This window comes from Oratosquilla oratoria, chromosome 21 (assembly GCF_046742065.1).
Source record: "Oratosquilla oratoria isolate Oo_2021 chromosome 21, ASM4674206v1, whole genome shotgun sequence".
Lineage (NCBI taxonomy): Eukaryota > Metazoa > Arthropoda > Malacostraca > Stomatopoda > Squillidae > Oratosquilla > Oratosquilla oratoria.
In genome coordinates, this window is record NC_134797.1 from 32,901,690 (window position 1) to 32,925,308 (window position 23,619).

Here is a 23,619-nt window from a genome sequence, read left to right on the forward strand (position 1 = left end):
TATCGTTGCTGCATATTCCAATCTTGGTCTTATCAGGGTGATTAGGATTTTCCTCACCATTTCTTCATCCAGGTATGTAAATGCCACTTTGATTGTTCTTATTAAATTATAAGTTTCTCCAAAAATCTTATTTATATGTTTCTCAGGTGACATATTATTCATAACAATGACTCCCAGGTCCTTCTCATTTTCTACTTTTTTTATTCCTTCTTTTCCCAAATTATATGATCCTGTTATTCTGTTTTTGCTTTTTCCAAATTCCCATTATACTACACTTTTTTGTATTGAACTCCATCTCCCACTTCCTACTCCATTCTTGTACTTTATTTAGATCTCTCTGTAGTGATTCACAATCTTCTTCAGTTTTCACTCTTTTCAGTAATTTTGCATCATCTGCAAAGAAGCTCATATAGCTTTCAATTCCTTCATCCATATCATTAATATATATAGCAAACATTATTGGGGCCAGAACTGTTCCCTGCGGGACACCGCTTATTACTTCATTCCATTTTGAGTGCTGATCTCTTATCACTACTCTCATTTTTCTTTCTTGCAAAAAGTCTTCCATCCAATTTAGCAATTTACCTTGTATTCCTCCTTCATATTCTAATTTCTTAAGCAACTTCTTATGTGGTACTTTGTCAAAAGCTTTTTTTAGGTCTAGAAATGCACAATCAGCCCATCCATCTCTTTCTTGTATTATATCTATTAGCCTTGAATAGAAACCTATTAAATTGGTGACGCATGATCGTCCTTGTCTGAATCCAAATTGCCTTGGATTTAGTACGTTGTTTTTTTCCAAGTATTTTACCCATCTACTTTTGATAATTCTTTCACATATTTTTGCTATTGTACTTGTTAGAGAGACTGGTCTATAGTTGGTAGGTTCTTCTTTATTTCCTCCTTTATATATAGGTACTATATTTGCTTTTTTCCAATCTTCTGGAACTTTTCCTTCTTTTAAGGAACTGCTTATTATGCTATGTATTTTGTCTGCCAGTTCATTCCTGCATTCTTTCAGAATCCAGTTTGCTATTTCATCTGGCCCATGCGATTTTCTGACATCAAAATTACCCAAGTGTGTCAATATTTCATTCTTTGTTACTTCTATTTCTTCCATAGGGGGGACTTTTTCCTTCCACTCAATCTCTTCAGGTTGTATATTTTCCCTTGTAAACACTGATTTAAAATGTTAATTCATAATTTCTGCCATTTCCATTTCCTCAGTGTATTCAACTCCTCCTTGTCTTAATTTCTCTAAGTCTTGTTTGTTTTTCAGTTTATTGTTTACAAATCTGTAGAATAGTTTTGGTTGATCTTTACACTTCTCTATAACATCTTTTTCATATTTTCTCTTTTTCCTCTCTGCACTTTTGTACATATTCATTTCTATAACCAGTATATATTTTCCATTTTTCAGGTCTTCTGTCTTTTTTCCATCTGTTCCAGGCTTTGTCTCTTTTGTCCTTTAACTCCCTACAACTTTTGTTGTACCAGCATTTTACATATTCTTTTTCTTGTTTTTGTCTTGGGACATACTTTTCCACTCCTTTTTTGTAAATTTTTGTCAAGATATTCCATTTCTCTTCCACTGTTGTTTCTTCTTTGTATATTTCTTCCCAGTTTTCTTGTTGGAAGAATTCTCTTATTTTATCAAAGTTTGTTTTTTCATACATCATTCTTCCTTTTCTATATTGTTCATTTCTTTTCATATATTTTTCTTCATTAAGTTCCAGTTCAATCAATATGTGGTCACTTTTACCTATTGGTGTTTTATATTCAATCTTGTCCACTATTCTAGGTTCAGATGTAATTATTAAGTCTAGCCTCGATGGTTCTTCTTCATTTCTATACCTAGTGTTTTCTTGTATCCATTGTGTCATTGAATGGTCAGTAATCATCTCAAGTAGAGCATTTCCCCATGAGTCATCACCACTCTTTACTGTCATTTCTTCCCAGCAGATTTCTTTGCAATTAAAGTCGCCCATCATAAACTATTCTTCCTCCGTCTTCCATTATTTTAGTTAATGCTATCTTTGTGTCCTCTAACATACTTTTATGTTCACTCTCCTCCCATGAGGCTGTTTTCGGAGGCACATAATTGATCACAAATTTTCTGCTCTTTTTATCTCGGTCTTCCACTTCTATCATAATCATCTCTACTGTATTCTTTCCATATATGACACCTTTCACGTTTATATCCTTCTTAGTCAGGAACATAACTCCACCCCCTTGTTTTTTTCTCTCTGTTTCTAATCCAATAATTGTATGTATCATGTCCTACACTGTTGGGTGGTAGTGGGCCTTTTAATTTTGTTTCTACAATTCCCATTATGTCCGGTTCTTTTTCTTTCAAATAATCATTCAGTTCATTCAATCCTGTTATCAATCCATCTATATTTGTGTAAGACACTCTTAGTTTTCTGCCACTTCCATTGTATTCTCTGTTTCCCTTATGTTTTTCTTTAGTATGTCGAACTGCTTTATTTTCATGTTCACTACTCTCCAATAGAATCTCTCTTTCTCTGACTCCGTTCTTTCCTCGTTTTTTGCCTTAGCTTCAATTCTTTTCTGCTTTTCTGCCTCTCTTTCCTCCTTATTCATTTCTCTTTTTATCCATACCTTTTTATATTGATCATTTGTTGCTAGTTTCCCTGTCTTGGATAGAATTTTCTCTGCTGTTGTTTGTGACCTGAATTTAATCTTAATTGGTCTGGTCTTATCTGTACTATATTTTCCGAGTCTGAATTTTTCCTCAATTTCCTTTATAATTTCTGGTTCATCTTCCTGGACTAATTTTAATAAACTGCTTACTCTTTCATTTTCCTCCTTGATTCTTGCAGTTCTATCTGGGTTATGTTTCTCTTCCATTCCTAATATAATTATACATTTCTTTTTGTCAGCTAATTCTCTTACTATATTCTCCTTCTGTCTCATCACTTTAATAACTGAGTCTTCATTATGTTCTTTCAATTGCTGTTTGACTATGTCAGTGAATGAAACCTTATTCCCTTCTTGAGTTATTCTCCAATTTTTAGCTTCTGTAGCTAGTTTCTCTCTGTTTTCATTACTATTCTTCTTCAATTTCTCATTCTCCTCCTTTACATTTCCTAACTGTCTTTTTAGGTCCTCTATTTCTTCAGTTAAGTTTCTGTTAGCCTTCTCTAGTTGTTCCAACCTTTCAATTCTTTGAAAAATGGAGTCTACGTTACCTAACTTACGCTCCAAGTCCTCGATCACCTTATCAACTCTCTCCTCTAGTCTTATCAGTCGGGGGGGGGGTTGTGTCCCCCCCACCCTCTTTAAATCCCTGGAACATATTCTCGTCACTTTCTTCTGTATTGCTCCTCTCTATACTTCTAATCTTTACATTTTTATTAGACATTTGATCCTCGCTAAGTCTTTTGTTTTACTTCCGCTTGTCTGGCTGGTCAAAGTCTACTCCCTCCTCATTTCCTTCCATTTCCCTCAGTAATCCCTCCCCTTTTCCTCTTTCCCTACGTTCCCACTACTCCACGAGCAATTTCCCCCCCACCCTGCAAAAACACTAGGCACTTCTCTTTGCGTTGGGATCCACAGACTTCACTTTTCTTCAGAACGTCTTCTAAGCCGTCCATTCGTTTGAAGTGTGTGTGTGTGTGTGTGTGTGTGATGTCCTGATCTGTATTATCGCATTTGTCTGAGATTACTGTTGTAAAATTCTAGATCCGTCGTATAAGAACGTTTACACCTGAAACCGTCCTGGCTGCCACGTATTAAACAGGAGTGTAATGTTCAATATAATTTCTTATAATTATTTCTATTGTTTCTCCATGGCTGAGGTCTGGCACGTACATCTGTGATTTCTGTTTATCATCTTATTTGAATATTGGAGTAACGTATGTCAACTTTCATTTTCTTTGTATAGTCATCCCCCGGGATGATAGATTTTTAAAGTATTAAATTTGTAGTGGGGTAGTGATTTAATTTTATATTTACCTTAGAATTATTGGCCGAATGCCAACCGTCGTGCCCTGGTGTTTGATTGATTTTTGAGTTTTTTCTAAAAAAAAATCCCTATTTTTGTCTTCATAATTATGCTAAACGTAACACATTACCCAGGTAATACTTTGTCTTGAGGTGTTTTGATTGCAAACATAGAATTAAAATAGCTGCTAAAGGTATACAGTACTTTTATTTGGATGTTCAAGCTAACCGTCGCCAAGCATGGAGTCAGAATGATTCCTGATAACCTTTTTATCTCTAATGTAAACGGGTTACACGGATAAGTTTTGCACTTAAAAACGTGGTTTTCCGATATCTCGGCATGCTCAGCCTTACAACACTGCTCACAATATTTCCGTGAGCATAAACTTTTGGCCATACACTTCAGGTTTTTATGAGGCTAATTAAAGATTCCCACTTGAAATAAATCGATAACTTGGATTTAATAGGGATTTTTATGAGTGGCAGATGACGTGAGAACCGTTTTTTTAATTCTTAAATCGTGAACTAACGGAATATTTGAAATGGACGATATTGAGGTCGGAAATATATACACCGTGGAAGAATGAAGCAGAGATTTACTTGATTGAAGGAGTGCGTGCTATTCCAGCCCAGTGAGATACGAAACACAAACTCCAACACCTCCAGAAAACTGTTTTTTCTCCAGCCCCATCCAACTTCTGTAACCTACCTATCTTGATCGTTCTTGGACGAGTGTGTTATATTGGCTTCCTTCTTCACGTCTTGTCAGCTACGGCCGACTCCATACTTTTCTTCCGTTTCCGTTTTTCCACCACCTGTTAGACTCCTCGTATTCAGCCATGGCAATGACAACCATGGCCTTAGCCATAATTGCCCTCTTCTGTCTCTTGTATGCGGAGGTAGATTTGCCGAAGAGAGTTTTGTGTGTTTTGTTTAGCCAGTAATCATACAAACCCCGTACTAAACACACAAACTTGGTGACTCAAAGTCTAAGTGTAGCCCGTATCATATGAATTGGCACCACCTGGATGACAGGTCATCCCTGCATCTTGTCCACTGCCCTGGGTCAGAAGCAGTGTCACAAGACACAGCACATCCACAGCAAGGCCGCTTCATTAACTCGGCGACCCCTCATGCAAAAAAGGAGAAGACGGGGAGAAATCCCTTCGGGCTGCGTCAAATTTTTCTCACACATACTACCTCACCCCCCATCCCTCCACCCATTCCACCTCATGCATCACAACATCATCCATACACAACCATTCTCCATTCACCCATCCTATGTCCTTCCTTAACAGATATTCCCCTCTTCCCCAAAGTCCCTTTCACTCCATCCATCCATCTCATCCTAGGTCGCCCCCTCATGTTCACTCCCCACACATCTGCCTTCCATACTAGTCTTTCTTCACTCATTCTTTCCATGTGTCCAAACCATCCCAATACTCTTTCATCAACCCTATCTCCCAACTCCCTTACCACCCCTGTTTTCCTCATTTCTCACTCTATCCAGCCTAGTAACCCCAATCATACTTCTCAGACACCTCATCTCAAACTCCTTCTCTCTTATGTTCCATGTTTCTGCCCCATACAGTGCTGTTGGCACAATCACTCCTTCATACAGTCTCCTCTTAGCATTCATTCCCAAATGTCTATTCCTTATTACACACTTTAATCCACCAAGGCATTTACTCGCTTCTCTCAATCTACATTCTACCTCCACTCCACCCTTTCCTGCCACATTTGCACCCAAGTATCTAAAACTATCCACTTTCTCCAGTCGCTCTCCCTTAATGCTCACTTCCAGTCTGCTGCCACTTTCACCCCTTGTATATCTCATCACCATACTTTTACCCACATTTATCTTCAACTTTCTTCTTTCACACACTCTCTCAAACTCTGTCACCAATTTCCTCAATCCTGCCACAAGCGCAGTGTCGTCCGCAAACAACAGTTGGCTCACCTCCCATTTTTCTCCATTTTTTTTAACCATCTCCAATCCCTGACCCACTACCCTTGCATTTACCTCTCGTACCACCCCATTCATCTACAAGTTGAACAGCAAGAGCGACATAACACATCCCTGACGAAGTCCCACCTTTACCTCAAACCACTCACTCTCTCCATTTCTAATCCTGACACATGCTCTACTACTCTCGTAAAAACTCTTGACAGCTCCTAGAAACTTTCATCTTGTCCCATATATCTGCAAAACCTCCCACAGTGCCTTCCTATCTACCCTAACATAAGTCTTTTCCAGATCCATAAAAGCTCAAATAACACTTACTTTTTCCCTATAGCTTTCTCACATGTCTTACCACAAAAATCTGATCTACACAACCTCTACCTGTCCTAAATCCACACTGTTCCTCGCCAATTACTCCTCTGTTCCTCTCAATCAAGATCCTCCCATAAGTCTTCCCAACTACATTTAACAAGCTAATCCCTCTGAAACTTCTACACTCACACTTGTCCCCTTTTCCCTTGTAAAGTGGAACTATACAGACACTCAATCCTCTCTCCAGCAAACATTAAATAACCTCACCAGCCAGTCCACCATCACTGTACCTCCTTTTTTTTAGACATTCTGCATGGCATCCGGATGGATACAAGAAGGTAACTAAACAATACTCTGCATGAGTGAGTTTATATACTGTGCTTCACAAAGTTTTAATATATCAGTTCCCATAGTAAGCATTTTTTTCATCAAGTTGCACATTTCCCAAAATTTTATTCATACACCTGGCCTCATAGGTTTTCCTACCCTTGCAGGTAATAAAAACCAGCTGGAATATTTAATTTTAATAAGAAAAAATACATGACTACTTTGACTGAAAAATAAAAGACATAGTCATTCTTTGTTTTCTAGTTTGTTGGGGCATAGTAAAGGCATCTGGAAGATTCTCACTTCCCCATGCAGCACAAGGCAATATAAAATAGGACATCCATCACAAAACCGGTGGTTGAGCTCCATAATCTGTCCAACAGTGGGCATCTGGGTGGTACTCCTGAAAAATCAGAACTCTGAGCATCTTTGTAAATGAAAAAAATCTTATATACTCAATTAAAAAATGCAATACAATCTATGTCACATAAAATGCATTTGTGTAACAGTGTTCTCACATGTTCTGGGTTAAAACTGTAAAAACTTCAAAATTAAAATCTGGAGTAAAAAAACAATCAAGTCATATCAAGATGAACTTTTAGATTTTAGCAGCAAGAACAAGTGAACAAGTATAAAATCTTATGCCAAACACATTCTCTCCATCCCAAATCACTTGTTTCTTTAGCCTGCCAATATTTATAGGCGAATCTGTCCTTTCTAAGGGATTGACTTTAGTTTGGTGTTACTTTCTTGTAAATCTAAAATTTTACCTGCCAACTATTATGTCATCTATTTGCTTTAGGCAATTTCAACCTACATCCCTGAAGTGTAAAGGCTTCAATGAGACAGCAGAAAGGATGGACAGCAATAGAAGAAGACAAGGGTGAAGAAGTGGAGGAGGGAGAAAAAGAGTAGGAGGAGGAGGATTGGGGAAGAAGAGGGGGAGGGGGAAGTGAGGAGGAGGAAGATGAGGAAGCCAATGATAAGTATAGGAGTAGGGTAACACGAAAATTATCTTCTTCTTAAGGGATCAAACAAAGCCCATGTGAGTGACATTCCACCCCACCCCCCCAAAAAAAAAAAAAAAAAAAAAAATTATATGTATATATTTATATATAAACAATCACCTTAACACTGTAATTCTGTAACAGGGAAGAGCTGGTTTTGTTTTCTTGTACTGTACAGTTGGTAAGTATATATCATAATGAAGTACTAGCTGCTTTGCACTCATCTGGTCAAATTTTGCTTCCTCTGGACTGAAGACTTCTGCTACTCGGAAATCCTGAAGCGTTTCTGAAAACATGTAAAACCCCCTCAAAAACACAGTTACACAATGATCTGAAATTCAGTAAAATATATGTTACACACCAATGCCTTAAATCTTAACAAGTTAAACATACTATATATGGCTTTCATGGTTGGCTTCAGCAGTGGTTTGGTGGCCCCCTTCCATAACACAGCAGCAGGTCCCTGTGCCAGTAATTCCTCTTCACTTCTCTTACTCACATACTCTTTATATTCCTTCCAAGTTCTTACATGAGGTCCAACCTTAATCAAATAAAAAGGAAGTCATATTAGCTTCTATTAAATTCACTTTCATATTGATTTTTTCACACAAAAAAAGTGACACATTACCCGAACTAGAGAACTGGGGTAACCTTCTCCAGAACCACCTCGATCTCTTCGGCCTCGACCCCACCACTGATTTCTTCTGTCATACTTATTTCTTCTGTCTTTGTTTTGTCTAGAAAACCCTTGTTTTCTATTCATGTGTTCATTGTTCTGGTATCTCCGACTAGAGTTCTGATGGCAATCTTTGTCCCCACGATCAGAGCTTTGTTCTCCTTTGTCGCGCCTCCAGTTCCAACTGTTTGTGTTCCCATATTCTTCTGAGTTCCAATTTCCTCTCCAGTCTTTCCTGTTACAACCCTTTTCCAGTTATCAGCCTTTTCATTTTGCTGCCATCTATCAGAAAAATCATTTCCTGACCAATGGTCATGGCTATTTCTGTGCCATCCTTCTTGACTGTTCCTGCTTTTGCCTTGCCAGCCTGCACAGTTACTATTCCTTTGCCAGTCATTGTTTACATTATTTCCTTTCCAATTTTCATAACTACTGCTTTGTTCTTGCCACTGTGCTGGATGCCTTCCATCATCTCTCCATCTATCTGCTTGACTATAGCTGAAATTGTCCATGTAATCAATACTGTCATCCCAATACAACCTCTCTACATCAATTTCATACACCTCTCTTGATGGTACGGCATTGGGAGGAAGTAAGGCCATAGGTGGTGTCCTAATTTGTAGACACTTTGTTTCATGAAAACTAGGGAAGGAGTCCAAGATTTCCTTCTTCATTACTTGAAAATGAGACATAAACATGTTCTCTGGGTGATGTTCCTTTGAACCCTGTTTGAAATCTGACGAGTGTAACTCTTGAATTTCAACTTCCTTGCCACTACTGATCGACTTGTAAAAGCTTAGCAGTTCATCTGCTAATATATCTTCACTTTCAACCGTTTCATTTCCATCATTTCCATTGTTAACTTCAATCAAGTTAAACTTTTTACTCTTCAGATGTATTTGATGCTGATCTAACCGAATCTTCTTCTCATATCCTTGAAAAGATAATAACAGAAGTAAATAAAAACATGTTTATTACAATTACACAGCATGTGTTAGATATCTGCCAGAAAACCTGCACATTAATGTAATTTTTTTTTTACATCTAAAATGAAAATGCTAACCCAATAGCAGAAAAATGCTTACTTGTGGTGCACAGATGAGGTTGATGTTTAACAATTTTACAGCCAAGCCTTGAGAAAAAAGCAAAAACCAAGTACTGATCAATGTGATGATCATCGCGTAAGAGACTGGAGAAAGCCTGCTGGACACTCATGGGTATTCCTTCATCTTCCACTTCCATTACCCCCTGAATAATAATGCAATTATGCATTTAATTTTGCAGAAAATGGAAATATTATCAGAGTAAAATTGGTATAGAACAAAATGAATACTTACCGATTCCATAAGATAAAGGGCTTCTTCTGGATACAAGCATTTGCCTATGTCTGTGTCAACTCCCATGTACTGCCAAAACTTGCCACATTCCTTCTTCACATGCACCATTCCACGAACCTTTAGATATTCACCATGTGCCAACTGGTCACTGATGAAAAAATAAATTTCATACCTACTAGATAAGCACTCATTTTCTTTTCTTTTTTATAAAAAAAAAAAAAAAAAAAAAAAAAAAACAGAATAACATAACGGAAAATTTAAATTTGTAAATTTTATTATGTTCCCTTGGGTTTCTTTTGCAGTAAACCTATGATGCCAAGGTAGTAGGCAACAGTATCCTGGTTTTTCACAGAAATTTTGGAGAAAAATGTCATATTATCATCTGTGTTGTATGAATGTGGGACAGTAAAGAATACTGTCTTCGAACTGGTGTAGCACACAGTCCAGAGCCTGGCCAAATTTTTGCTGACATTTAGTGCTAAATGGTGACCCAAATATAGGCAAAATATTGCAATTCATGTGTATGTCACAACAGTGTTTTTTCTGAGTTTATGTCTAGTGATACACCTTTATGGATCTGGAAAAGGCTTACGACAGGGTAGACAGGAAAGCACTGTGAGAGATTTTGCGGATATACGGGATAGGAGGAAAGCTTCTAGGAGCTGTCAAGGGTTTTTTATGAGAGTAGTAGTGCTTGTGTCAGGATTAGAAATGGAGAAAGTGATTGGTTCGAGGTAAAGGTGGGACTTCGTCATGGATGCGTTATGTCGCCCTGGCTGTTCAACTTGTACATGGATGGGGTAGTGCGAGAGGTAAATGCAAGGGTAGTGGGTCAGGGATTGGAGATGGTTAAAGAAAATGGAGAAAAGTGGGAGGTGAGCCAGCTGTTGTTTGCGGACGACACTGCGCTTGTGGCAGGATCGGAGGAGGGATTGAGGAAGTTGGTGACAGAGTTTGGGAGAGTGTGTGATGGAAGAAAGCTGAAGATAAATGTGGGTAAAAGTAAGGTGATGAGATGTACAAAGGGTGAAAGTGGCAGTAATCTGGAAGTGAGCATTAAGGGAGAGCGACTGGAGGAAGTGGATAGTTTTAGATACTTGGGTGCAAATGTGGCAGGAAAAAAAGGTGGAGTGAAGGTGGAGGCAGAATGTAGATTGAGAGAAGCAAGTAAATGCCTTGGTGGATTAAAAAGTGTAATGAGGAATAGACATTTGGGAATGGATGCTAAGAGGAGACTATATGAAGGAGTGATTGTGCCAACAGCACTGTATGGGGCAGAAACATGGAACATAAGAGAGGAAGAGAGAAGGAGTTTGAATGTGTTTGAGATGAGGTGTCTGAGAAGTATGATGGGGGTTACTAGGCTAGATAGAGTGAGAAATGAGGAGGTGAGGAGGAGAAATGAGGAGGTGAGGAGGAGAACAGGGGTGGAAAGGGAGTTGGGAGATAGGGTTGATGAAAGAGTATTGGGATGGTTTGGACACATGGAAAGAATGAGTGAAGAAAGACTAGTAAAAGAGGTATGGAAGGCAAATGTGGAGGAAGTGAACATGAAGGGATGTCCTAGGATGAGGTGGATGGATGGGGTGAAGGGGGCTTTGGGGAAGAGGGGAATGTCTGTTGAGGAAGGACAGGAGAGGACAGAAGACAGGGGTGAATGGAGAATGGTTGTTGTTGTTGTTGTCGTTCCCTAGACTGCCTGTCTGAGCAGTCTCGAGAATGGTTGTATATGGATGATATGATGCATGAGGTGGAATGGGTGGGGGGGATGGGGGGTGAGGTAGTATGTGTGAGCAAATTTTTATGCAGCCGAAGGGTTTTCTCCCCGCCCTCTCCTTTACGCATGGGGGGACAGAGAGGGGGGGTCGCTGATTTAATGAAGCGGCCTTGCTGTGGATGTGCTGTGTCTTGCAACACTGCTTCTGACCCAGGGCAGTGGACAAGGTGCAGGGATGACCCATCATCCAGGAGGTGCTAAGATGAGAAGGAGGGTGGAGGAGTGTGGAGTGTATTCAGGGATGGAATGGGTGGGAGTGATTTTATGCCTTTTCCTTTTTGGCTACCTCCCTTGTAAGGGGGAAAAAGCCTTGGTGTATGTATGTATGTATGTATGTCTAGTGATGCATGATTTAGGACTGGGTTGGTTTGTTTTGTAATAATTGGTACCTCAAGTTTTACAAATTGGAAATCCACAGATCTACAGTAGTAAGCAATGAACATCATGCCCTGCTACTAATTTCTTAAGGAAGAAAAATCTTGATATGTTGTCTATCTATATACCAAAAGGCCCTTATAAGAGAAGTAGCCAGCCAAGGCATGTCCCTGCTCCTTGCCTATCCATTTCCCTTTTATCTTAGCTCCTTGTGGATGATGGGCCATCCTGCTCCCCCACCCACAACCTGGGTCAGAAGTAATGCTGTGTTGTAATTAATTAAATCAGTTGTAGCTTTGAGTTTAACTAAGTAGATAATTCACATCCCCAGTGTGGCTGTGGTCTTCAGGTCCTCCCACAGCTTTCTCTGGGAAGAAACTTTAGACTGTTGTCTGGGTTGTGTTAGTGTGGGACTGTTCTATGTCACTGGCTGACTGTACTAGGGAAAAGGAAGCAGTTGCCAGCTGTCAGCTCTCAATGAGTGGAAAAGTGTAAGAAATACATATACATACATACATACATATACCAAGGCTTTTTCCCCCTCACAAGGGGGGTAGCCAAAAAGAAAAAGGCACAAAATCACTCCCACCCACTCCATCCCCGAACACACTCCACACCCCTCCACCCTCCCTCTTATCTTAGCACCTCCTGAATGACGGGTCATCCCTGCACCTTGTCCACTGCCCTGGGTCAGAAGCAGTGTCGCAAGACACACCACATCCACAGCAAGGCCGCTTCATTAAATCGGCGACCCCCCCTCTCCGTCCCCCCATTGCATAAAATGAGAGGACGGGGAGAAATCCCTTCGGGCTGCGTCAAAATACATATGAAGTTGATAAAGAGAGATCTTAGGCCCAGTCCAGAAACCAAGTGTTAGATCCTCAGGGCTGCACCTCCAGGTGGAGGTGAGGAAGTTGCCAACAATTTCCACTGAATGAGAGCCCTAAAATCCTGGGCCCCACTTCTGACAAACCTGACATACAAACAAAGATTGGAAAAATTACATCTGTCATCACTGGAACAGAGAAGAGAAAGGCAATTTGTTGACAATTTTCAGAATCATGAAAGGGATGGAAATTCTCGACAAAGACGACTTATTAAAGTGGGACAGAAGAGAAACGAGAGGACATGAAAAGAAACTAAAGAAAGACAGCTACAGAAGAGACCTGAAAAAGAATAGCTTCCCACATAGAGTGATTGATGTCTGGAACAAACTGAACAGAGTAACAGTGAATGCCAAAACTATACACAATTTTAAGAATAAACTGGATGTGGAGAGATACGAAAATGGGTCACTACGAGCATAGTTCTCATCCCGTAAAATGCAACCAGGTACATACTGAACACCTCGGTGTCATCTATGATGAAGGGCCATCCCTGCCCCCTGGGGCCAATCTGGTGGCTGTTGCCAGCCACTACCTAAAAGCTATGTTTTCTGCAAAAGAGACCTTGGACAACAGATTATAATCTATTGACCAAGGTCTCTTTTATGTGTTACTCAAAAAGTGTTTTTCTATTATTCTTCCATAAGAATACACCACAAATTTGAACTTATATTACTTGTTGATGCACAGTGTATACTATGTCGCATTGATTTTTACTGAATGGAAATCTGTATCACCAAAATTGTCAGCAACTGTCCTTGGACCCACCTGAAGATCTCTGTTTCTTTTTTAGTAGTTAATAGGAGGCGGCAGTCACTGGTTTAGTTCTCCTCATACAAAAAAGTGGAGGATAAATTGACCATATATAGAGAGAAAGAGATATCTTAGATCCAGTCAGAAGACTAAGAGTTAGCTCCTGCAAGCTACACCTCCAAGTGGAAAAAATATATACAAGGATGCTATTCGGAAATGGTGGTGGACAGAAATGGAATGGGTGGGAGAGGGTGCATACATTCAGACTTGGCTACCTCTCTTATAGTGGGGGGAAAAGCCCTTGGTATACAGATATTAGAAAATTAAGACAAAAAGCAGGAAGATGATTCTTTCCAACAGAACCACCACAACCAGATATCCATCATTAGTCCCACAAAAATATAATTGTGAATCTATTTTGATACATACCTCCTTGTCGTCCGTGGTTCTTGCAACATATGCATCTGTTCATCAAGCTTGGCTTTCAGGCACTCATCTTCTAAGCATGTGAAATTGGGTTCTTGTAATTTCTCTCCTTGCACAGGGAGCAGGTGTTCCCGCCCTCTATTAGAGAGCAACTCACTACCACTTGAAATACAAGAGAATATATCTAGTTAATTTTTTGCAAGAACAGACACTATATCTACTTAATTATAGTCAATCAATCAACCCATAGTCCTAGATCTCTCTTCCAGGAGACCCATGCCCACCAAGTGACCCCATAAGTCAATCCAGGAAGAAATAGTGTTGTTGTCTGAGGGTTGTTAATGTGAGTCATTGCAGAATGAGGTGTTTTGTATGGATATTACACCTATGGCAGTTTAATCTTGGGGCCAAATCTATTCTGTGTAGATATTGTTATTAATGCTGGGTGGTATCCTGAATGCAAGCATGCTAATATGTTTCTTACTTCTCTTAAGAGGGATTTTTCTGTGGGACTGACATCTAGAGTGAGTATGTGGGTGGGTGAAGGGGATTGGGGTATTTGGTGGTCTGTCTTGGAGAATATATTTAGTGATCTTAATGTGAACATTAGGTACAGTTATGGTGAACTGGCTGGTGAGGTTGTTTAATGTTTGTTTAAGAGAGCATAAAGTGCTGGAGGACTGGAGGAGTGCCTGTATAGTTCCACTTTGCAAGGGATATGGGGACAAGTGTGAGTGTAGTAGTTTCAGAGGGGTCAGTTTGTTGAATGTAGTTGGGAATGCTTATGGGAGGGTCTTGATTGAGAGGATTAGGAGAGGAACAAAGGGAGTAATTGGTGAGGAACAGTGTGGGTTTAGAACAGGTAGGAGTTGTGTAAATCAGATTTTTGTGGTAAGACAGATATGTGAGAAAGCTTTAGCAAAGGGTAAAGATGTTTTTTGGGCCATTATAGATTTTGAGAAGGCTTATGATAGGGTAGACAGAAAGGCACTATGGGAGGATTTGGAGATATATGGGATAGAAGAAAAGCTGTTATGCCAGTCAAGAGTTTTTACAAGAATAATAGAGCCTGTGTTAAAATTAGAAATGGAAAAAATGAGTGGTTTGGGGTAAAGGTGGGACTTCTCCAGGGATGTGGTATGTTGCCCTGGCTGTTCAATTTATACATGGATGGGGTGGTGCAAGAGGTGAATGCAAGGGTAGTGGGTCAGGGATTGGAGATGGTTAAAGAAAATGGAGAAAAGTGGGAGATAAGCCAGTTGTTGTTTGCTGATGACAATGCACTTGTAGCAGGATCAGAGGAGGGATTGAGGAAGTTAGTGACAGAGTTTGGGAAGGTGTGTGAAAGAAGGAAGTTGAAGATAAATGTGGGTAAAAGTAAGGTGATGAGATGTACAAGGAGAGAATGGCAGCAGACTGGAAGTGAGTATTAAGGGAGAGACTGGAGGAAGTGGATAGTTTTAGATACTTGGGTGCGAATGTGGCAGGAAAGGGAGGAGTGGAGGTAGAATGTAGATTGAGAGAAGAGAGTAAATGCCTTGGGGGATTAAAAAGTGTAATGAGAAATAGACATTTGGGAATGGATGCTAAGAGGAGATTGTATGAAGGAGTGATTGTGCTGACAGCACTGTATGGGGCAGAAACATGGAGCATGAGAGGAGTTTAAATGTGTTTGAAATGAAATGCCTGAGAAGCATGATAGGAATTACTAGGCTAGATAGAGTGAGAAATGAGGAGGTGAGGAGGAAAACAGGGGTGGAAAGGGAGTTGTTGTTGTTGTTGTCGTTCCCTAGACTGTCTGTCCGAGCAGTCCTGTCTCCCCAAGGAATGCCATAGCCGAAACTGGGTTTTCCCACAAATCCTTTATAGAGCGTATGTTGTGTTGTTTGCGTGCATGATTGTGTATAATGCAGTCTTCCATTATGTGTTGTATGGTATGGGGTGAAGTGTTACATCCTGGGCAGCTGTTCACAACGCGGTCATCCAGCCTCTTCTGGTAGCTTAGAAGTGCTGGGAGACAGAGTTGATGAAAGAGTATTAGGATGGTTTGGACACATGGAAAGAATGAGTGAAGAAAGATTAGCAAAAGAGGTGTGGAAGGCAGAGGTGGAAGGAGTGAACATGAGGGGGCGTCCTAGGATGAGATGGATGGATGGAGTAAAAGGGGCACCTCCTCCCTACCACAGATAACACCACAGAAATCCAATCTATTCTAATCCGTACAGGCAACAAATCAACACTGACAATAGTTAACATATACATCCCCCCAATCATCTCCCACAGTTCCAAACACCTTCAGGCCTCAACTTAATCAACTAGCCACAATCCCTAACCTCATCATGGGTGGTGACTTCAACGCCAATTCGTCGGCTTGGTGTGTCAATAACCCAGACACAGACAGGAGGCTTGATATGCAAACTCAACTTTACTCACTGACCATCATGATCAACACACATAATCATACACATATCCCACACTAAGCCCTCTATACCCCTTCCTCTCCTGATATCACCTTCTGCTCCCCCTGGGTAACCCCAACAACTTCATGGAGTGGTCAGATCCAAGGGATCTGACCACCTTCCAATCACCATTGCCACCAAAACAAGATGCACCCCAGTTAGCCACAGACACACATACACTAATTACAAGAGAGCAAACTGGGAAGCTTTTACTGAAGAAACAGAACAACATTTTGAGACAACAGTACACCAATCACAAACATTAACAATGCTGTACACACTTTTAATACAATCATACAAAATGCAGACAAGTGATATATTCCTAGAGGCAACAGAAAATCACACAACCCCAATTTCACACCAGAAATCCAAGGCCTCATCAGACAACAAGATACACTTTAACACAATACCCCCACACCTATCCCTCAAAACATAGCAGACCAAATACAAAAACTAAACACAGAGATTACCAATAAAATACATTAACAAAAAACACAAAATTGGCAAAAGTTTGTCAATACACTTGATCACAAAACAAACACCAGCAAATTGTACAAAACACTTAACAGCATTACACCATCCAACAGTAACACAACACGTTCTCACTTAGCAATAACCATAACAACAGATAATTTACCCTCAAACAGACAACAAGCAAATACACTCATAAATCATTTTGCACAGACAAGCCATCTCACTTCTCACCCTGATGACCAACACACCATTAGACCCAAGAAAGACTTTCCCACAGACTCAGACTATACACCCTTCACAGACAGTCAGACAAAACACATAATGCATAACCTTAAGCACTCATCTGCCTGTGGCACTGATAACATTAATAACACCCACTTAAAACACATTGGACCACAAGGTATACATGCATTCACAAACATTGCAAACTACAGCTATTCACACAACACTATATCTGACATCTGTAAGCATTGGAAAATAATCACAATCCCAAAACCCAATAAAGACCCAACAATCCCAACATCACACTGCCCAATCACACTTCTCTGCACCCCCTCCAAAGTCATTGAACGCCTCATACTTCAACTCATCACACCACATATTCCCCTTGCTGAATCACAACATGGTTTTAGGCCACTACACTCCACAAACACTCTTCTAATAAACCTCACGCAAAGAATATTAGATGGCATCAATTCAGATAGGCCCCATCATAGAACACTTCTTATAACATTAGACATTAGTAAAGCTTTTTCTGATATCCCCAGCCACAATCTAACAAACAAAAGATATAACACAGATATGCACAATAACACTAAAAGATGGTTGGCAGGAATGCTTATGTGTCATATAATGGCCAATCATCACACATCAGAAACATTAAGAATGGAGTACCACAGGGCTCAGTTCTATCCCCACACACTTTAATCTATACATGCATGACATACCCACATATCAGACACCTCAGAAATACAAATCTCTTCCTATGCAGACGACAAAACAATCACATGGACACATCATAACACAGACAAAGCCGCAGAAATAATACAGCCATACCTAAACACACTCAACACATAGTTCATTACAAACAGACTTAAAATAGCCCCAGCCAAATCTACAGCAGCACTTCTCACCAACTGGACAAAAGAACACAAATACATTCTTCATCCCTATATCAACAACACTAAGACCACACACATACACCCTGAAAATTCTTGGTGTAAAATATGATACATCTATGTCATTTAAACAACACATCACAAACATAAAAAACAAATGCACACCTAGACTCAACGCACTTAAATCAATCACTGGAACAACATTTGGATGAAACAAAGAAACTAATACTACAATATACAAACAATGCATATGCTCAGTGATGAATAATGCGAGTCCAACATGGGCACCTAATCTCAGTGAGACACACCTCAACACCCTTCAGATCATACAAAACAAAGCCTTAAAAACAATTACAGGCTGCACATATGCAACACCTACAGACCATCTTCACTATGAAATAAAAATCTTCAAAGTCAAGGATCACCTTGACATGAGGGGCACACAAACACCTGCTGCAGCCTCCACAAACATAGCACACCCGCTACACTACATAGCAGAACACCCACACACACCAAGAAATATAAAAAATACACCCAAATACCTATATCACACACAAATACTCTCTTCTCTTCCTCCAAAACCACCAAATACCACCTCTGGAATCATATTCATAATCACGTCGCTCACTGGTCCATTAACACACTAAAAGACAACACATTGCTACATGCCAGACCCTCTAATATCCATCCTTCTGAATCCTCTCTCCCATGAAAGGACAGAGTCCACCTGGCCAGACTGCAATGCAGCCACCACCCAGCCCTTCTAAGCTACCAGAAGAGACTGGATGACCGCACTGTGGACAAATGCCCAGGATGTAACACTTCACCCCATACTATTCAACATGTCATGGAAGACTGCATTATACACAATCACACATGCAAACAACACAACATACACTCCATAAAGGATTTGTGGGAAAACCCCATTTCGGGACTGCTTGGCCAGACAGTCTAGAGGACAACAGCAACACAAAGCTCCCCCCACACACAATTCACACAATGTTTCTACAACTTCATATATAATATCACATAATTCCAATGTTTTACTTTTACCCTATATATAACCCTCACCTTGCCAGCATTTTGAGAAAAAATTATACTGCTCCAAAACAGGTTTCTTCATTTGCAATCTGAAAAAGTAAAACAGAAGTAAAAAAACAGTTTCCTTGACCTTCACATTATGTCTTTTATTCTACAAAACTTTCAATTAATTCTGAATAAAGAAACAAAAAAGTATAGCAAAGGCATAAGAAATTTAAGCATTCCAAATTCATTAATGATTTCGAAAGTTAGACACTAACCCAGGTGCTCAGATAAGAGGGAGGGTGGAGGGGTGTGGAGTGTATTCAGGGATGGAATGGGTGGAAATTATTTTATGCCTTTCCCTTTTGGCTACCTCCCTTGTAAGGGGGAAAAAGCTTTGGTATATGTATGTATGTATGTATGTATGTATGTAGACACTAACCCATTGGAAATTAAAAGATAATCAGAAAAACAGTTAAAAATTATCAACCTAAAAAAATCCTAAGGAATTCTAGTTACAAATAGATGAAAGAAAATAAGTTCCATTATATCATAACTTCAGTAAAATATATTGTCAGCTATGATATATTCTTTCACTAGCTGCACAATTTAGGTGAACATATAATACTCAAGCAATATACCAGACCAAATAAGATGTTTGCCCATGATTTGCAGTGGTGATGTAGTTTCTTCTAGTGTATATTTGTCAGATTATATTGATCTGCATTTTCTTTTTACCAATTGCACGTATCAGGGTATGAGTCCTGTTATCTGAGAAAAATGCATTTATCCTTCATTATCCCTATACTTCCTACAATCTTGGGGTGCATTTGGAAAATTTGAGTTTATGGTTGGGAGAACCGTATGCATGTGAAAAAAGTTATGATTCAAACATTCTCTCTTGCAGAAGACCTGCAGCCTTCAGGAAATTGGCAACAACCTCTGGGTAGGACCACCAGTCACTTACAGAGGAGGTATCATGTTGTTGTCTGGGGATTATCAGTGTGGGGCATTGTAGTACAAGATGTTCTGTGTGGTGGTTGCATTCTCAGACAGATTGAAACCGTGGCTATTCTGTGTTGGAATTGACCTGCTGGATGATGTCCTCAGTGTAGGCATGCCAGTGTGGTTCTGGTCATGTAAAGGTTCTCTGTGAGACTTATGTCCAGGGGGTTGCTGTTGGAGTAATAAGTTTGGCAGTCTTTCTTAAATGGTTTGTTCAGTAATCTGAGTGAGTGTTTTTGTGTGGATGTTTGAGTCATATGCATCTGGTGTAATTTTTTGTGTTCTATTGGAGGTGCTTGTGAAATGTAGAGTGAAGGATGTGTAGTGTTTAGGGTTCAGTTGTAACATTGTGTTTCTGTTATTTTCATGTGGTGTTCTATTTGGAGGATTTTGATTTGTATATGTAGGTCTTACAAAATATAGAAACTATCTCCTAATTTTTCATATTTAAGGGGGGAAAAAAGCCTTTGGTAAATATATGTATATGTAAAATTATAGAAATGTAGATTTCAGAAAACCCCAATCCAGAATTGGATTGCTAATATATAAAGATAACATCTCAGTTAAGAAAAGCAAGACAATAATTTGAATGTAAAAATATTGAAACATACATGGAATTCCTAGTTGAACAACTTAAATACAAAAGTGTAGAAATTTGTAAAATTTTAAAAAATTCCAGCTATTAACCCCTTCAATACAATGATGTCTACATGGGTATCATAAGGTGCGAGTGGGTATCTTGATTATATTCATTTTGTAGTTGTCGCTGAGTGACCCCTCATATTCTGTGAACTGGCTTGATCATATTTTCTGTGGTTATTAATATTCAGAGTGAGAGAATGTGTAATACAGCTGTAACTTTATATTTTATAATGAAAGTATTGTGATGCATCATTGAATCATCATACATCAGGCAGCTAATGCTGCCTACAAGAATGTGACTAGTATTGAAGAGGTTAACTAGTGTGATAAGAATTATCTTTATCTGAACTATTAAACTAGTTCAGGTCAGGTTAGGTTAGGTAGGGTTGCTTTGGTTAGGTTAGGTTGGTTTGATTAGGTTTCACAATTTCTGTTTTTTCCCCCAAATTGTATCCATTTATAATTTTGCAATCAATTACCGATAGGTTTTCCCAAATTTTATGTATTTCGTATTTTTGCAAATCAGGGAATTACAGATATTTGTTTTGTAGTGTTTTTCATTTGCATACTGTTCCCCCACCCAAAAGCCCAAAATTTCTATACATGCCCTGGATTGTAGGACCAAAGCGAGAGACTTAACCATAAATGGCTCTTTTGTAAAAAAAAAATTGTTGCATACATACACCAAAGGCTTTTTCCTCCTTACATGGGGAGTAGCCAAAAAGAAAAAGGCATGGAAATCACTCCCACCCATTTCATTTCCCATGTATTCCACTCCCCTCTACCCTCCTTTCTATCTTAGCACCTCCTGGATGATGGGTCATCCCTGCATCCTGTCCACTGCCCTGGGTCAGAAGCAATGTCGTAAGACACAGCAAGGCCGCTTCATAAATTCAGCGACCCCCCCCTTTCCGTCCCCTCATGCAGGAAAGGAGAAGACGGGGAGAAATCCCTTCAGGCTGCGTCAAATTTTTTTCATACATACTTCCTCACCCCCCACCCACTCCCCCTCATGCATCACAGCCTCATCTATACACAACCCTTCTCCATTCACCCCTATCTTCTGTCCTCACCCATCCTTCCTCCACAGACATTCCTCTCTTTTGTAAAGCCCCTTTTGCCCCATCCATCCATCTCATCCTAGGACGCCCCCTCATATTCACTCCTTCCACCTCCGCTTTCCACACTTCTTTTACTAATCTTTCTTCACTCATTCTTTCCATGAGTCCAAACCATCCTAATACTCTTTCATCAACCCTATCTCCCAGCTCCCTTTCCACCCCTGTTCTCCTCCTCATTTCTCACTCTATCTAGCCTAGTAACCCCCATCATACTTCTCAGACAAATCAATAAAATCTACAATCACACCATATAAACAAATAAGATCACTACAAATTATGATTCAATAGTAAACCATTACTTAGAATAGAAAATTGGGTATTTTTTAAGTGCACACTTATGCGATATAATAATTGAAAATTAAATAATAATTTTGTAAATTATAATACATCAATGTAATATGTTATTCTTGGCAGAAATTAATAATAGAAACAGTTGCTAAAAGCTAGAAACAAACAATGTTGAGTAGACTCCTTTAGACGCCATCATTGTTTTGATCAATTTGGAGGTTGGAGATGACAATGACTGCCTGATGACTTCTAGAATTACAGGTACATCATTACTAAATGCAGGTTAGGTTAGGTAGGCCAGTTTGGTTAGGTTAAGTAGGTAGTTAGGTAGGTAGGTAGGTGGGTGGGTGGGTAGGTAGGTAGGTTAGATTAGGTTAATTTGGGTTAGAATATATGAATTTAACATACTTTCATTTCTTCGACCTCAGCCTTTACCAAAACAAATGTGGCATCTCAAGTAGTCAAAACTGCTACATGTATTTAACATTTGTTTGTTAATAGCTTTTAATAACCGTTTCTATTATTGATTTCTGCCAAGAATAATATATATTATAGTGATGTGTTATAATTTATAAAATTATTATTTAATTTTCTATTACTATCTCATAAGTGTGCACTTCTAAAAATTTACAAAAAATCTCTTTTCACAAACAATAACACCTTTGACATTTATGGTACAATATGAGCATTTGAGGATACTGGGCACCTCATCCTACCCTATTCCTACACAACAAGTACATTTCTTCCCCAAGTGGCTGTTCCCAGCTACCTAGTCAATGATGTGGGTTGCAAAAGAGACCTGGGGCAATACAATGAATAATGATTGACTGACATGAGCACATGGAGTGGATGCAAATACGACGATTAAGTATAAGTCGCATTTACTAAAGCATCAGACTGCACAAAACAAGGTATTCTTAGAGATGAGGTATCCCTAAATATGATTTTTAATCAATTATGATTTTGTAGTAAGTCATGGTAATTGTTTGTGAGGAATAAAAAATTTACCTAGGTTTTCAGAACTAATCACATCTAATATGATAATATTGTCATCTTAATTTACCAGAAGACAATACCCTGAAAAAAATTGAGTAGCTATATCACGTATTACTGAGTAAATGTTATTTCATAGATTGCTACGGAATTTAGTGGTACATTTAGTATTTACATCATCTACAAACCAACATACTACAGAATTCAGTTTCGTCATTTTGCTTTTCAATCGATCTTTACTAACAACATTATAGGAGATATAATTTGGATACCTAACAAGTAAAACATTTAGTATTTACCTTCGTTATTTCACTCAACTGTCACACTACCGTACCTAAAACAATCTTGTTGAAACAAGATACAACAGTTTACAGATTTATGTACAAAGTTTCTTTCAATTTACATGCGAAGAGTTGAAAAGCAAAAATTAAGGAAACTGACGTTATGATATGTAACCCGTTTTCCTATTTACTAGCCATTCAGAAGATGTTGATGAGTGTTTTCCATAGTTCGCTTGTTTACCTCGGCTACGATAACGTGAATATCTCAAAACAACTGACGTCATAATCCCACATGGACGATTCAAAATAAGTAAGATGAGAAAGCTCCACGATAATGTGTAGTCATCACGCAGATATAATACTAGCTTGGTTGTCTGAATCATAGATGTCGCTAGTGTCACATCATACATAT

The 23,619-nt window shown here is 39.1% G+C and overlaps 1 protein-coding gene across 1 annotated transcript; it reads right to left on the bottom strand.

The window, feature by feature from the left end:
- Positions 1-8,334: 8,334 nt before the first annotated feature.
- LOC143037050 (uncharacterized) lies at positions 8,335-23,491 on the bottom strand. Its single transcript, XM_076205160.1, has 6 exons — positions 23,399-23,491; positions 18,926-18,984; positions 13,807-13,965; positions 9,589-9,736; positions 9,337-9,499; positions 8,335-9,185 (listed from the first exon to the last, which is right to left on the bottom strand). Exons 2-6 carry the CDS (start codon positions 18,934-18,936, stop codon positions 8,335-8,337), a joined length of 1,332 nt encoding a protein of 443 aa, XP_076061275.1. The 5' UTR covers positions 18,937-18,984; positions 23,399-23,491.
- Positions 23,492-23,619: the final 128 nt, after the last annotated feature.

What these genes read in the sequence shown, in the direction of transcription:
- LOC143037050 (XM_076205160.1), bottom strand. An exon ending in GAACCACGGACGACAAGGAG is followed by an intron (nt 9,737 to 13,806) that starts GTATGTATCAAA and finishes TTTTTTCATCAG; the next exon opens with TGACCAGTTGGCACATGGTG. An exon ending in CCCTTTATCTTATGGAATCG is followed by an intron (nt 9,500 to 9,588) that starts GTAAGTATTCAT and finishes ATTATTATTCAG; the next exon opens with GGGGTAATGGAAGTGGAAGA.